Source organism: Myripristis murdjan, chromosome 10 (genome assembly GCF_902150065.1).
Source record: "Myripristis murdjan chromosome 10, fMyrMur1.1, whole genome shotgun sequence".
NCBI classification, from domain to species: domain Eukaryota; kingdom Metazoa; phylum Chordata; class Actinopteri; order Holocentriformes; family Holocentridae; genus Myripristis; species Myripristis murdjan.
The window spans coordinates 5,203,297-5,218,244 of NC_043989.1; the positions used below are offsets into that span (position 1 = coordinate 5,203,297).

The 14,948-nt window shown below is 43.0% G+C and overlaps 1 protein-coding gene across 1 annotated transcript in view; it reads left to right on the plus strand.

The window, feature by feature from the left end:
* pcgf3 (polycomb group ring finger 3) overlaps window positions 1–14,948 on the plus strand; it is a 70,678-nt gene that overhangs the window by 35,946 nt on the left and 19,784 nt on the right. Inside the window, exons 4-6 of the mRNA XM_030062101.1 lie at window positions 6,597–6,693; window positions 10,865–10,920; window positions 11,297–11,404. Of these exons, the coding sequence (XP_029917961.1) occupies window positions 6,597–6,693; window positions 10,865–10,920; window positions 11,297–11,404 (261 nt within the window). The remainder of the gene's footprint in view (window positions 1–6,596; window positions 6,694–10,864; window positions 10,921–11,296; window positions 11,405–14,948) is intronic.

The following is a 14,948-nucleotide window of genomic DNA, read 5'->3' on the forward strand; positions in this document are numbered from 1 at the left end:
GTTTTTGTTTTTTTTTGTTTTTTTTCATGTGTCCGTTTTGGCTTTACAACAGGAATGTGTCATCGCATTTGTGCATTACCTGATTGAGCGCTGAGCCGTGGTCGCACTTGTCTTTTCAATGCGACTTTTGTCATCTGATGTACGTCCGGTGATGGGATCTTGCTCGCATTTGCATCCGATCGGCCAGACCGCATGCCGAGGTGGCCTGGCTCACATCGAGTTCGGATCCCAGTGACGTTTGGACGGCATTCTCAATACGCACAGTGGAATAAATCCACACGGAAATACATCTGAATACTATCCGATCAGGCAGGACGCGTTAAAGTCTCAGGTCTGGACACTGATATGCGTGAATTTTGTCATTCCTGAATTCTGATCTGGTGCATCTGATTAAAAAAAGTCACTTTAAAAAAGACAGGTGTAACCACGGCCTCTGGTTGCTGATGAACCATGATAGACAGCGCTGCAGAACAGACCTTTTCATTAGTTGGCTGCCTTTATCGATTCATTTGATTTGTCATGATAAGATTTTTATGGTCAGGAATGAGGGACATAAATTAGTTTACCAGCCAGCTTCTAATTCCAGTTCATTTTTTTTGGCCAAAGCCACTTCATACTCGTGTTTGGCACTTGTTGGGTGTCGATTCTGGACCCTGACTCGTCGCCAGTGAGTGAACTGGAGGCTTGTCTTCCATTGGTCAGCGTGTAGACCAGTATTTGTGCACGAGACTTTATCTAGATATGATTTATTTATCAGTGTTTTTGTGAAAGGGGTTAAACTGAACATAAGAAAAGGAGAGGTAAGACTTTTTTTAGCTGCTGTTTGTTAAAGTCGGCGATCAGTTTCGTGCCACAGTCATGAAACCTTCATTTTCTACGAGGCATCCAGGTGAACTTTTGTTGTTGTTTGAAAATTCAGGACAACTCAAGGCGAGTGAATGAGAGACAATATTTCGTTTTGGGTGACGTATTCCTTTAAGCCAGAGTTCTCTTTTCCTGTCTCTCTGTGCCGTCTGTCTTGTTTTCAGCTTTATTCATAATTATTCTCTCGACTTTTTTTTTAATTTGTTTTGTTCTAATCATTGTCTCTCTGTTCTCATCCTCTTTTTTCTTTTCTTCTTATTTCTCTCTCTGCCTTTCTTCCGTCCTCTTTTCTTTCTCTCTTGTTCCCTTGTCTTCTTTGCTCGCTATCAGTTCGCGTTTCAGACTCTCTGTCTCCCTCTTTGTCTCTCACACGCCCACACACACACACACACACACACACACACACACCCAGATGATCAAAGAAAATGCAGTTCCTTCGACACCAGGTTGTCTGCACATGTATAAGCCCCGAAACAAAGGCGAGTCTTTTCAATTAAGCGGAGCGTTACAGTGTATCCGTGTCCACATTAGTGTCATAATATCGTCTGGTCAGTGCCTTCCTGTCTCCTCATTAAAGCTGCTGTAGCCTGCGGGCCGATTCAGGCCGTCCTGACCGGGCCTGCGCCGCTCTCACACACACACACACACACACACACACTGTCTAGCCGAGCGTCTTGGCTTTAACACCGACTGTGTTTAATTTGAGGATCTGGGTCAGATTTAATTTGGGTGAATTTGACTCCCTGGCAGCATTTTCTGACATCACACATGCCACCTTATACATCTGGATTCTGTTTGCCTCGGTGTTCGGAAATCATATTTTAGCAAATTATCGCCGTTATTTCCCCTCTTACTTCCCTGTGACCCATTTTTAGGTCACCGGAATATTTCCTTGCATCTGTTGCCAAGGCGCTGTGGCTCTGACCCCTGTGCCTCTGCCATTGGCTGGTTTTGATTTCAGTCATCAGGCAGGCACCAATCAGCTTTTTTCGAGGCCAGCTCTGATTATCAATTGTTAACAGAGTCACCAGCCAGTCTACTTTGAGTCAAGTCTTTTGTTCCATGTTACCTTCAATACCACGGTAGAGACAGAAAGCCCATTCAGCGCGCACTCCTTTATAAAAAAAACGTTGTATTGACAAACAAGTTAACATATAGGAGAGAATAAACGCTGAGGTTTATTGAGTAGAGAGCAAGCAAACAAATTCTCATTTCAAATTAAGAGGAACTTTAATGAAATGTCCTGCTGTCACAATAAATACAGCGGCATGACTGCATTATCTCATTTGAAGTGTTTCAGGGCCGCATTAGAACAACAACGCTGAGTCACAGATTGAGGCATCAACTTGTGCCAATAACACACTGATACCAACATTTTGGCATTGACTTCATATTCTTACCCAGGCGTCAGCAATACATCATGTAAAAGTGCACTCCAAGATTAAATGGTAGTCATTTTTATCCCCTCAGACTCATTATTAGTTGTTAGTGTTTGCCTGATTGCTTGAAAATACTTTGCACGGCGCAGACGATGCCTTCTGTCTGATTTATTAAACTGTTTCTAGTCATAAAGGCCGGCGGTTTCCAAACTTATTTTCATTACGAAGTGATTTTGCTCCGAGAATCCTAATATGAAAAGATGTTTGTTTTCTGTTAGGTATTAAATTGTTTTTCAATGTCACACGCAGACCGTGACAGATAGATTCGAAGTGGTGAGATTACAACATAATCACTCAGATTTATTTATTTGTTTTTTTTTATCATAACAATTTCGAGTGAACTGAATCACAGTGAAATTAAACTTTTAAGTGATAGGCCGTGAAAGTCATAACATTTCAATGAATGAATGAATATAGGCGAGCTGTCGGTGTTAATTAGCAGTTGAAAATATCCACAATAATAACGCTCTGGAAACGCTCTGTTCAGAAAGGAAAAAAGATGAAGTGACCACGTCTCTCTGCGCCAAGAAAAGACTCTTCAATTACTGTCAAATGGTACATGAGCATGAATAATGAATCTGCCCATAATGAGATCAGGCAGGTGAAACGGAGGCTGATCGGCTCATCTCCATATTGGTGATCGAGTTATGCATGAGATCTGTTCTTCTGTTACACTCTGAATTGTTTAGGAAATGAGTGTCGGCTAACGGGATGAAAACGCGGCTGTAAATCATTTCAGGGCCGATCGGCACTTTTAAGTCCTCTCGTGTAACTTTCCTCGTGCAGTTCTCTCGACCGTTGCGTCAGATCTTTCATGTGTAATCAGCAAAGCCTCGTAACTTCTGCAGCTTCAGCGTCTCTGAAGGAATCGGCCGTCCTGGGACAGTTTGTGCAAGATGAGCGCGGCACTCCAGACATCTCCATCGCCTGCTGAGCGCCGTCGCTGTATAGTGAAAATGAAGTTGTTGGGCCTGTGATTGGCTGATTTGTAAGGGCCGGGCTGTGGTTAAGAGGGCACAGCCTGTCTGAAACAACACAGCGTAGCTCCTCTGCCACCAGCCAAATGCTGTGAGACAAACTCTGCCAGCCGCTCTGGCAGCTAAACAACTTTGGTTTTCAGGTTCTCCTCTCTGTTCTAAAAACCTAATTCAAGTTGGCTGGTGAATAATGAAAGAGGCTGGTGAATTTTGGGCCCCGAGGGTGCTTTCACCCCCGCTGAGTTCAGAGTGGTTGAGCTGAACTCTGGAGCACTTTGCCCTGCTTGGTTTGGTTTGTATTCAGAATCGGTGCAGGCCAACCAGCCGCTCTCCGGCCCGACTCAGAAGAGGCTCAGCCCCTCCGAGCGCTTTGAAGTGAGCGCTGCAGTAGATGATGCCCGCTGAGGACTCACCATAACCCCTAAAACTGAACCCTGGTGCCACGCTTTATCCACACAGGAAAACAAATCATGCCCCTTTTTACTGCCGCCTAAAATCCTGCTAATCACACTAACTCTGAACCTTGGTCGGAGCGTGTGTTCCTCAGGTTAGGTTTTTCAGGTTAGGTTATTTTCCACTGCTGTTTAAATTGTTCATACTTCTGTTTAAATTGTTCATATTTCTATTTTTTTTTACAATCCTTGTTTATAGTGCTTATATTGCTTACTGCTATTTATCATCTGTGAATACTGTATGTTTCACAAATTTGCACATTGACCTACCTCTTTGCACATTTTATACACCCATGCACACGTTTTTTTTTTTTTTTTTTTTTTTTTTTTTTGCACATTGCTTTTTGCAAACTGGGTTGTACTTAGATCTTATTCTGTTGTACTCAGATCTTATTCTTTATTTTTTTTTATTTTTATTTAATTAATCTGTAATCTGTGGATACTGCTGAAAAACTGTGAATTTCCTGCGGGATGAATAAAGTATCTATCTATCTATCTAATATCTGCGACTTAACTGAACGGGTTAAGCAGCATTTCAGTCCCACGTTTGAACCCTGCAGCCGTCCCGAGTCAGCAGAGGTGTAACCGGGTCACCTGCTGATTTGTGACCCACATCGGCTTTGTGATACAGGAGTTACTCTACATTTCAGATAGGCAGTCCTGACCTCGGTAGGATTTTAACCTGTGTGATATGATTAAATACCAAAAGCTCGACATGTCTTGGATCCCAGTGCAGTTATAATGAGAGACCACCGGGGTGCAGCGACTGAGAAAACACTGCCTTCTCGTCAGGTTGGAGGTTATGACACCAGTTAAACCCGGAGGTGGAATATGTTGTCTGTGACTTCTGCTAATGTCAGCAGTGTCAGCCTGTCTTGGGGAACAAAAAAACAAACAAACATATAAAACCTGCATGTATAGTGCAAAGATTTTATTTACAACAGGGGATTATGGTTGCATAAGATTTGATTTGAATCACACAGCAGCCATGGCCACTCAGCTCTATGTGTTGTCTGTGCCATGCATTCGATTTAAACATTGCACTCCTTCACTGTAATTCCTTATAATTAAGAGCGTCAGCTAAATGCTTGCATGGTAATAAGTGCCTGCAGCGTCACGAAGATACTGTCAATTTTGCAGTTAGACATGCAATTTGCACCCAAACGGTGTAATACCCGGTGTGTGCAGCAGAGGGAGCTCTTGGACCACAGTTAGCGGCGGCTCTGCCCACTCTCCACATCGTGTCTAGACAAAAAGCTTTGATCTCAGGCCTTCTCCTCCTCAGTTCGAAGAAGAGAAGGGGGCCTCCGCCGTCGGAGAGACGAAGACAAAAGAGATTCGCGTCACGTTACCGGCGCAGCTCCTCTGACGGCCCGAGCCGAGCCTCGTCTGCGTCGTGACGCTCGGCTGAGACTGCAAGAAGGAAACTCATTTTTTATTTTTGAGGTGGAGGTGGAGATGAAGGCCCATCTGCAGTAAATTAAGGCCCTAGTTTATATTCTAAGTCTTGTATTTGGCATTTGGTGTGTTGCTTGTAAGGCTTTCAACCCGAGAGGCTGAGAGGTGATGGAGGTCAGAGGTCAAATTCAAATGCGTAACACATTCATTTCAAGTTCAAACATCAATTATTCATCAGAAGACAAATTATTGGTACGATATATCAGTGCTGAAAGATTTGTTCCCTTAATAATTGTGTGGGCAAGTGTGTTCTTCTGCATCACACACACACACACACACACACACACACTTCTCCTCAGGCTTTTTATTTCCACTGTTCATCTTTGTTTTTCTGTTATGCTTTTTTTTTTTAATCATCGTTATTAAGCTCCTTGCTTTCTTTATCAAACGTCTTTGTGGCGTGTTGCTGTGACGCGCTTGTGTGCAGTTTTGCTCGAATTAAATTGAAATTTGAATAATCCACACGCAAGACAGAACAAGCATTGCACTTGAGTCAAGAAATCGTGACCGTCAGGATCTTGTTTTGAGGAACAGCGAGGACATGGGATTTCATAACAGCAATATTTACATTTAATCATTTAGCTGATACTGTTATGCAATGAGAGCAGCAGTAGGATAAACTGTTATTCTTACATCGTCAACAGAACACCTGAGCAGACTAATAAAATACACAACATTATATTACATTAAACAAACTGTGTTGGTCAAATGGCATGCATATTTTAATATTTTGTATTTTCTCACTGACTTGGATTGAGCAAAATACAATAGAGTAGCATCCTTTAATATACAGTAGACATTTATTTTACAATTATTGGCCATCCATAATCTGACAATTATGGACACCTGTTTTTATTTAAGGTCCAAATTAACAGTGAAATAACCTAAAATAAAGAGTTTCTATGGAGACAGTCTTATTTATTAATTATTGTACCAGTGGATGTGCACTTTAATCTAATCTAAGCAACTCAAAACAATTTAATTAAAATTCCACTTTATCAAAACTGAATTAGCACAATGGACTCACCCAACACTAAAAAGTAGATCGTATTACGCTGTTTGAAAATGGAGTGCTGAAATGCTACATATTGATAGAAGGAGCTGCAGAATTGATATAGTGTTACAAAATGTGATTAATCTGATCTGTAGGATTATCAGCTGTTGCTTTTTTCACAGCCATAATCCTGATCACAGTATCTAACGCAGCTTTACTGGAAACGCAGTGTAAAACCACACTGATGTCATTTGAAACGGGTACCTGAGACCGTCCCTGCACATATGGCACTGTGTCTGAAGGCTTCACTTGTAAATGTGTAGCATGGTGAGTAACCATATGCTCTGTGTGTGTGTGTGTGTGTGTGTGTGTGTGTGTGTGTGTGTGTGTGTGTGTGTGTGTGTGTCTCCAGTCTGCAGGAGCTGCCTAGTCAAGTACCTGGAGGAGAACAACACGTGCCCCACGTGTAGGATTGTTATTCACCAGAGCCATCCACTGCAGTATATCGGGTGAGTGGGGGAGCGCTGCAGTGCATGCACACACACACACACACACACACACATGCACACACATGCACACACAGGCTGTGACATAGGTACAGTATAGTGTTTTTTCCACATGCTTTCTTCCTCTGTTTCTTATTTATATGCCTCCCTCTCTTTGCACTGATGTGTAAATCTCGCTCCTTTTTGATTGTACACACACACACACACACACACATGCACGCACACACACACACACACACACACATACACACACACATTGACAGTGCTCTATCAGTGTGCAGGTGGGCAGTTATTGCCTCTTGGACATCAGTACAACGCAGTAGTTTTATTGCACCTAGATGCAAATGTGCTCTGCAGTCACGTTAACAAAAGTTACAAGAAAAAGAGGACGAAGAACACATAACGCGATCTAACATGAATTATGATCACAATAGTTATCCTAATGCCTGCAGATACAGGACCTCAGAGTAGGGATGTGCTTTTTTTTAATGGATATTCAGTCATTATTCAGTCGATATTGTTCTGCGGCAACACAAGGGCCAAAATGCATTACGGGGTGAAAGAATCAATAAATATGAATGAAACTAGGGTGTTAACTGGGTAGAAAAACGAACGGAATAATGTTAATTCTCACAGAACCACATTAAAATTATAACAGATCCAGAGCAAAAAAAAAAAGTGTGCTAATTCTGCCCGCTCATAAAAGGTACCAATTAAGTGCCTTCTGTGCTGCCTTCAGGCGATGATAAAAGGAATACAAGTTAATTAGAAACTTTTGAGAGAGCGTGTCCAGTCTGCTAATGAGTGACAGCCCGTTTCATGTGTATATATATGTATACTACATAATATAGGTTATTTCTTCTCTTTTCTTCCTATTATGAGCTACAAGAGCCACAGGGTCATAAAAACCACTGCATAGATCATCAGAAGCACCCAGCACATTTAATTTTACTCCTACCTGCTGGGTAAAACTGGTGATTAGCTTTGAAATGGTCAGAGAGTTGTCACAGTACACAAGTTTTTAACGGCATATCGTGTACCACCGCAGACATTAAATGAAAACAAGACAGAAGCAAGTGGGAAGTTTTTAGTTTTATAGGAGGCCAATGAAACCAAGAAGCAGATCCGAAGAAAACAACTCGCTGTAAGAGTGAGAATCACCAGCGAGAACGAAATACACTCTTGACTCGTGTCCAGAATGTCCAAAGCACTCTAAATCCAATGATAAGGGAGACTTGAAGCGTTAAACCTAAAAAAGCCGTTATTCTTTTGACTGAAAGCCAAGTTTTTTCCAACATAACAGCTTCATCGGGGTGTTTTCATCGCTGTAAACTTCATCAGTTTGTGTAAAAAAAACGGGAGGGCAGCCATTCAGGCAAAAGGCAACACTTACTTTTAAAGTAATGATGGATGGAAACAGCGCTCTTTATGTAATTCCCTTAATGACAAAGTAATTAACACCCTTACAGACACAATCCTCTGTAGTTTGAGGGTGTTGAATGATGAGCGCCATGGCGATGTTTTGTTTCCAGTTCAAGTTGAAGACGTTTCAAATGAAGTCGTCTTCCGCAGACAGTGTTTTCGCTAATTCACTCTGCCTGGATAAATCCTCCGCTCTGAGGGATTGTGTTATTCATGCACCCTCCGTGTGCTGGTGCATTAATGTCTGATTAATGCGACACACAACCTGAATGTGTACCAGCAATTTAGTCATTACTGTCTAACTGCCCTGTCTGCGACTCATTGTTTTGGTGCAAATGCTCCATTTCAGACACATTAGCAATTCGCCCAGCTGTTTCTTTTTGTTTTTCCTTTTTTTTCCCCCCAACTGCACTACTTCGTTGTTTGCTGGAAATTAAAGACGATGGGAACATCGCAAATGATCCAAAGGCAAATGCTTAGCTGGATGACAAATAACTCCATCTGCTCATCAAGACGAGTGATCAAAGCGTGCGTTTGTGATTGGAATCGAAATCACACTCGCACACGTCTCCTTTCACAGAATTAGCGCGGCGGAGCTAATCCTGCCTCCTCTGCAGTCGAGTGTTCCTTCCCTTGATCGCTGTAATTTTGGATCTTTCAAATACTGGAGATTATTCTGTTTAAGACAAAGAAACCACCACTTAGCACCAGTTTAAAACACTTGGCAAAGCTACATTTAAGAGCAGCTGTGCATGCTTAAGACCTGGTCAGTGACCGCCTTTCGATATTTTACCCACCAAGTAGACTTATAATCACAAAAAAATCACTCAAACCCTGGCTGATTTTACCACTTAACCTAAATCCCACTGCCATCCGGGACTTTTAATCTGCACTTCTGTCCCACATTGTACAGTAAACCCTGCAACAGACGCAGGAAATTAAGGAATTTGGCGCTGATTGGCAGTGGTGTCGTCAGGTCACCTAATAATTTGCAACCTCCATATGATTCAGCTATACAGGACACGCTCTGTTTTAGGTAGGCAACCAAAACCTCAGTAAATGATAAACTACAAGCAAATCTCCATGTTTTTAACTGGACTCTTTCTGTGCAGTGTTGTTGTAATGAGCGACGTCCAGAGAAAACATGTTTCAGTCAGGTTGGAAGAGTTTATCATGCAGCTGAAATAAGAATCGGGCTTCTGCTAATGTAAAAAAAAAAAAGTCACCTGTGGTTTTTAGTAGGCAATAAAAAAAAAAAAAGCGCTCAAAGGTGAAATTCACCACCATACAGCTGATATCTGACGTGCATTTCCCAGCATACCTCAAATGTATTAAGGTTGAAGTCACTACAAAACAGGTAATCTCAAAGAATTTCTACATTTTTTCTCCTCATTAGAGAGAACACAGCGGAGAGAGACAGGAAAGATTGGAAGGGCAGGGACCGTCATGACTGAGATTTGAACCCGCGTTTTTGGGAGCCCAATACGCGCCTTAGTTCTCTGAACAGACCAAGCTTTGGGGTAATTTCACTTTGGGCCTGCCTGGCTTGTCTTTTTTCCTCCAAGTTAGGATGCCTGTGAATGGTTGCAGGGCTAAAAGTGGGCTTCTCAGGATTCTTCAGCCGTGTAAACACCTTAATTGTAGCCATCAGGGCTGCACTTCTCAGACAATTAGGCTAAATTATACTGTGATTTTAACTCCCTGTTTCTTTGTTGGGAGAGTTTTTTTTTGCTGCATCACTGTTGGACAAATCCACAGAGAAAAAACATGATTGCATCTATTCTCCTCAGTAGCTTATTTCAAATTGAATTAAATTGAATTTGAAACAAGGCATATTGACGTTACATCTTAATAAAATACCAAACTTATTTAAAACTCAGCAGCTGGTTGTGTTGAAGAGGACATGTTCTTTTCAGAGGTGCACCCGTGGCTGTGTCAGGTAGGGGGCAGTGTTTTGCTGCTTTCTGGAGCGAGGTTCAGAGTCGGATGGCTAATTTTGGCCCCAGATACAGTGACCTTCCCCGTGGACAGCAGGGCAAACGAACCTGCCACCTCTTCTAGGCCTTTCTTCCATGACTTTGCAGCAAGCCGGCTGCCGCGGCAGGATGTCAGAGCGCAGAGTCACGGTCGCAGCAGAGCAAGACGAGCCCCACGCTGTGCACCCCTGTCGGCTGCCCCGTTAAAGGGGAAGGCGGAGCGTCCTGGCGGCTCAGTGGTTCAGAGCAGGCGCCATGAAACTGTAATATCCTGGATTCGGATGTCACATATCATCCGCCTTCGCTCTCAGTCTTTCCTGTGTCTCTCCGCTTTCATCTCTATAAATAAGCCTCCAAAAAATAATCTTAAAACTGCAAAAAACAAAACAGGGAAAGGCTGTTTAACATTCTGACTGACGGAGCGTGTGCTGCACGCCGGCCTCTGGGAGCCGGTGTCATTTGCATTTCTCAGTCTTTTATAGAATATTTTTAATGGCTTCGTAAACATCCCTGGTTTGAGGTGCTGGGTTATTTATCAGGAGGGGTTTGCACACTCACAGATACACAGACTTAAAGACTTTGCAGAAACATTAATTTCAGTTTCAAAGAGGCACAGAGTAACAAAAACATAATAACTAAGGATATAGATAGGTAGGTATGTGTCAGGTTTGCGTCTTCATTTCTAAAATTCGAATTCACTTCCCTTCCTTGGTATTTGCATATTTATCAGTATCCATAAACTAATGAGGCGTCTAACCAATTTCTTCTTCTTGTAGCCATGACAGAACAATGCAAGACATTGTCTACAAGTTGGTACCGGGACTTCAAGAGGGTAAGTGTCAAATATTGTCCTACCAGATGTTTCAGTGTCCTACCCTCAACTTTAAAACTGTGGCTTTGACTTGACGAGGCTTAGTGTCACGTCTCCCTCTGAGCTGACGGTGTTGAAAAATTAATTTGGAATAACTGACAAGCGAATACATTTATTGTTATGGATGGGTGTCGCTGATGGGCTCAGAAATTAATGAGAATGCACAAACACTGTCACTGCTGTAAGATGTCACGCAACTGGTGTCACTTTGAGAAAATGCGGCTGCTCTCTCCCCTCTTGCTTTCGTCTTCCTCTTTCTCTTTGACTGCCTCTGATTCTCCCTCTTTTTTGTCTGTTTCCTCCCCTCCCTCCCTGCCTCTCTCCTCCTGTTGTGCAGCGGAGATAAAGAAACAGAGGGACTTCTATCAGAAGTTGGGGATGGAAGTTCCCGGCGACCTTAAAGGAGAGCTTTGCAACATGAAGACTCACCTAGATCAGCGCAACGGTACAGTCCGCGCCGCATTTCCCACCTCCACCGCAAAAAATCTCCATCCTATCGTCCTATTTAATCTCAAATTGACTTTTACAGTCTGGAAAAAACCATCTGTCAGTGGGATGAGATAAACCCACTTGTTTCCAACGCAGTTTCAGGAGTTTTTTTCTGGGAGTAAGTCTAAATATGTTGAAACAAGGCAGAATAAGGCAGATCATCTACTTGGATCAAGAAAATGATGTCTGACTCGAGAAAATCTTGGAAAGAAGTTGCTCAGTGTCGGAAACAAGTGGGATTATCTCATCCCGCCGGTCAGGAATGGTTCCGGAGTGGAACCTGCGCTGACATATTTTGATATTTTGACACTTTTTTTTACAACTAGACACATTAAAATCCCATTGTGTCATCTTGGAACGGTAATATAGCAGATGCCATATGCACTTTGGTTAATGTATCTACCGTGGTGCTTTATAGTGCTTTTAGTGTGCAGGCATTTGTATAGCCACCCCCAGTGGGAATTTAAAGGAGCGCTTCACCTGAAAACAGTAGGCTATATATTTTGTATTATTTGCACACCCCAAGAAAAAATGTTCAACCCTGGCAATTTGAGCGTCTTGCGCTATCGTTTTACCTGCAGAGGGAATGAACCCTCCAGGGATGTCAGCATGTTTACTTGTGTCCTGATGAGGTCTGAGTAGTTGAAACAAAGGCATTATAAAGCCTGTGTTTGTTTTGCAGGAAATCGGGCCTTTGTAATTTTTAGTTTTGTTTTACTGACTATACACAAATACAAACCTAACCTTTTCTGCGGTGAGATAAGCCCTTGGAGCCAAAGAGCACCTTTCTGATACCAAGAAGTGAGGTAGCACTCCCACAGCCAATTTGCTGGCATAGTTTACTCCATATTTACAAGAAAGTCAAACTTGCCTGAGGCAGAGACCCAGTTAAACAAGTAGCTGCATACGGATTTATGTACAGTTTAGACCGAAGAGCCGACCGCGAGATGTTAGCACGCAGATGGAAACAAAGGTAATGATCTGGAAAAATAAGCGGAGATGCTTTTCCAAAAGACATTATGACCCGTCTCCTTATATTTTAGACCAGTTGAAAACAGTCACACAGCGAGGAGCTGGTGTGCAAAAGCTTTGACTCATTTGGTCTCTAAAAGTGTTGAATCCTGAGCTAATGCATCATTTTTCTGTAAATACATTTGATTGGTCTTACTGCCAAAATTTGTTTACTCAAGTATATTATGGCATTAACTCCTGCAGCGTTAGTGCTTTGCTCACCAGGGAATGAACCCCCCCAACCCCTAATGAGTAACATGAGTAGCAGGACCACAAGTAACAGTAAAGGCATTTAACAGTAGAGTTTGAGGCAATTTAGCCAATCAGAACGAGTCCCCGGGCCTGCTTGTGGTGCACAGCGGCTTTGCGACCCGACTCTCCTCCGAGGGGTTGTGTAAATGTGTGCCCAGAGCGCTGTCACACTGGCAGGCCTAATCGCTCGCTTAATCCCCCTCTCTGATTTTGGTAATTAAGGCTCAAATGGAAGTGGAAGTGTTCCCCATGCCCTGTCACTCGAAGTCAGGCTGAGCTGCAACACACACACACAAACACACACACACGCATGCAAACACTCACAGAATCATTTACACTGGCACCCACACGAATTAAAACCCAGAGATGCCATTTTACACGGATTCCATTTTGCCATAATTTTCCTGCAGTGTGATAAAACACAAATATAAATTATGCCTTTTGCCTTGGGTAATAGCTGCATTTTGTATTTAGCTTTGGACTTATAACCCAAAAAAAAAAAAAAAAAAAAAAATGGAAATGGGCATTCAATTGCATTAGGATCATTTGGAGGATCATTTGCCAGGATCCCAGTGAAGTGGAAAGACTCCACTGTTAAAATGAGGGATTAAATAGAGGCTCCTCTGAGAAAGCCCTGTGGGTTTTGTCACTTCAAAAAAAACAAAAAAACAAACATCCTCCATACAGTTGCATGAAGAACTTCTCAGTGGCATGAGGGCTGAAGACCCGCTGTGTTAAGGGGCTCGTCAAAAAAACCCTCTGGGAATGCCCTTGCGGTTGCGGTCTCCAAACCCACTTGAAGCTCTTTCACCTTTTCAGAACGGTAAATGTGTCTTTGAATTCGCCCTGGATGCCATGTGAATACAAATGTCCAGCATCCATGATGTCACCGCTGGGCTTTTAGTTCACTCACATGGGCGCACGTACACTCACCGTCTTGTTTACTCTTCGTTGCAACCTCCCGTTTGGATAAAAAAAAAACAGATGACTTCCTCATTAGCCCCCATTTAAGAACTGCAAGCCAGAGTTAGCACTTGGTAAAGCAGAGATCACATTAGGCTAAGCACAGGCGGCAGCAGGCAATGAAGGTTGTCCCTGCCCATCAAGCTGAATTGCACCACACTTAATTAAAGGTTCGTTTAGGCAAAATCCCCCCAGAAAGGGAAACCCAGTATTTTGGTTTCCATCAAACCGGCTCAGTAAAATAAAGCTAGTTCTAGCACATTGCAAACCACACAGGACAGCTTAGCGCCTCCTGATTTCCTTAGCGCTGAATCAGCTGCAGGCATGTTAATGAAGAGCATCGATCCAAAACCAAGCCGAAGAGCGACCTGACTCCCACAAAACAAAACTTGATTATCGCCACCAAATGGCTCACATCAGGCATCGGCTTAAACTCTCTGCTTCCCTTAGCACTTTACCTCAGGAAAATTGTGCAACTGTGCAAGCCTGTGTGTGTGTGTTTGTGTGTGCGCGCATGTGATTAAGTCAAGTCATCCCCTAAATCATCGACTTCTTGTCAACCGGTGGACAGTTCTCTCACCCATACGAGCTTGTTAAACAAACTGACTTAGGAACATGAAACGGTGAAAGAGACGGATGGCACAGGTTTAGAAATCCCATCGACTCAAGCAATCATCCCATTACCTCACGCAGAGCCAAGCCCACGCGCCTGTTTAGAGTCGTTGAGATACTCGGGGGTTGTTTTGAAGGCGAGTCACAACCGGAGCATCACCCTCTTGATCAGCAGTCATTGAGGCACCTCTGGAGAGACACCAGAGCACTCAGGCCCTCTACAGTAACACACTGTGGAACTGGTGGCAGGTGGCCCGAAGGGAAAATGGTCAAGGAGAGTGACCACAATCCAATCTATAACCTGAGCATCAGTTAACCTGCTGTAACACACATCACACACACATCACATCTCTGCATCCAGAGAACCCAGGGTTAATAGACTGCACCTCACTGGTTTTCGATGGGTAAAGAAAAATAGGACTTACCTGCACTGCATTATTGTCACAGTGCAAGAATTTTGATGCTGTCGAGGAAAACCTGGGACAAGAGAATGGCTGGTTTGACGGTTTATTCAGTCTGCAGGTTTGGGAGCCAAGAAACCCAAAGTTTGATGTGAGCGCACAGAGATTTATACTGTTAAATATTCATGAATATGGTCAAACTCAGCTTTATTGTTGCTATGTAAAATTGCACAGTGAAATGAGGAAGCAGGCCCCCGAAGT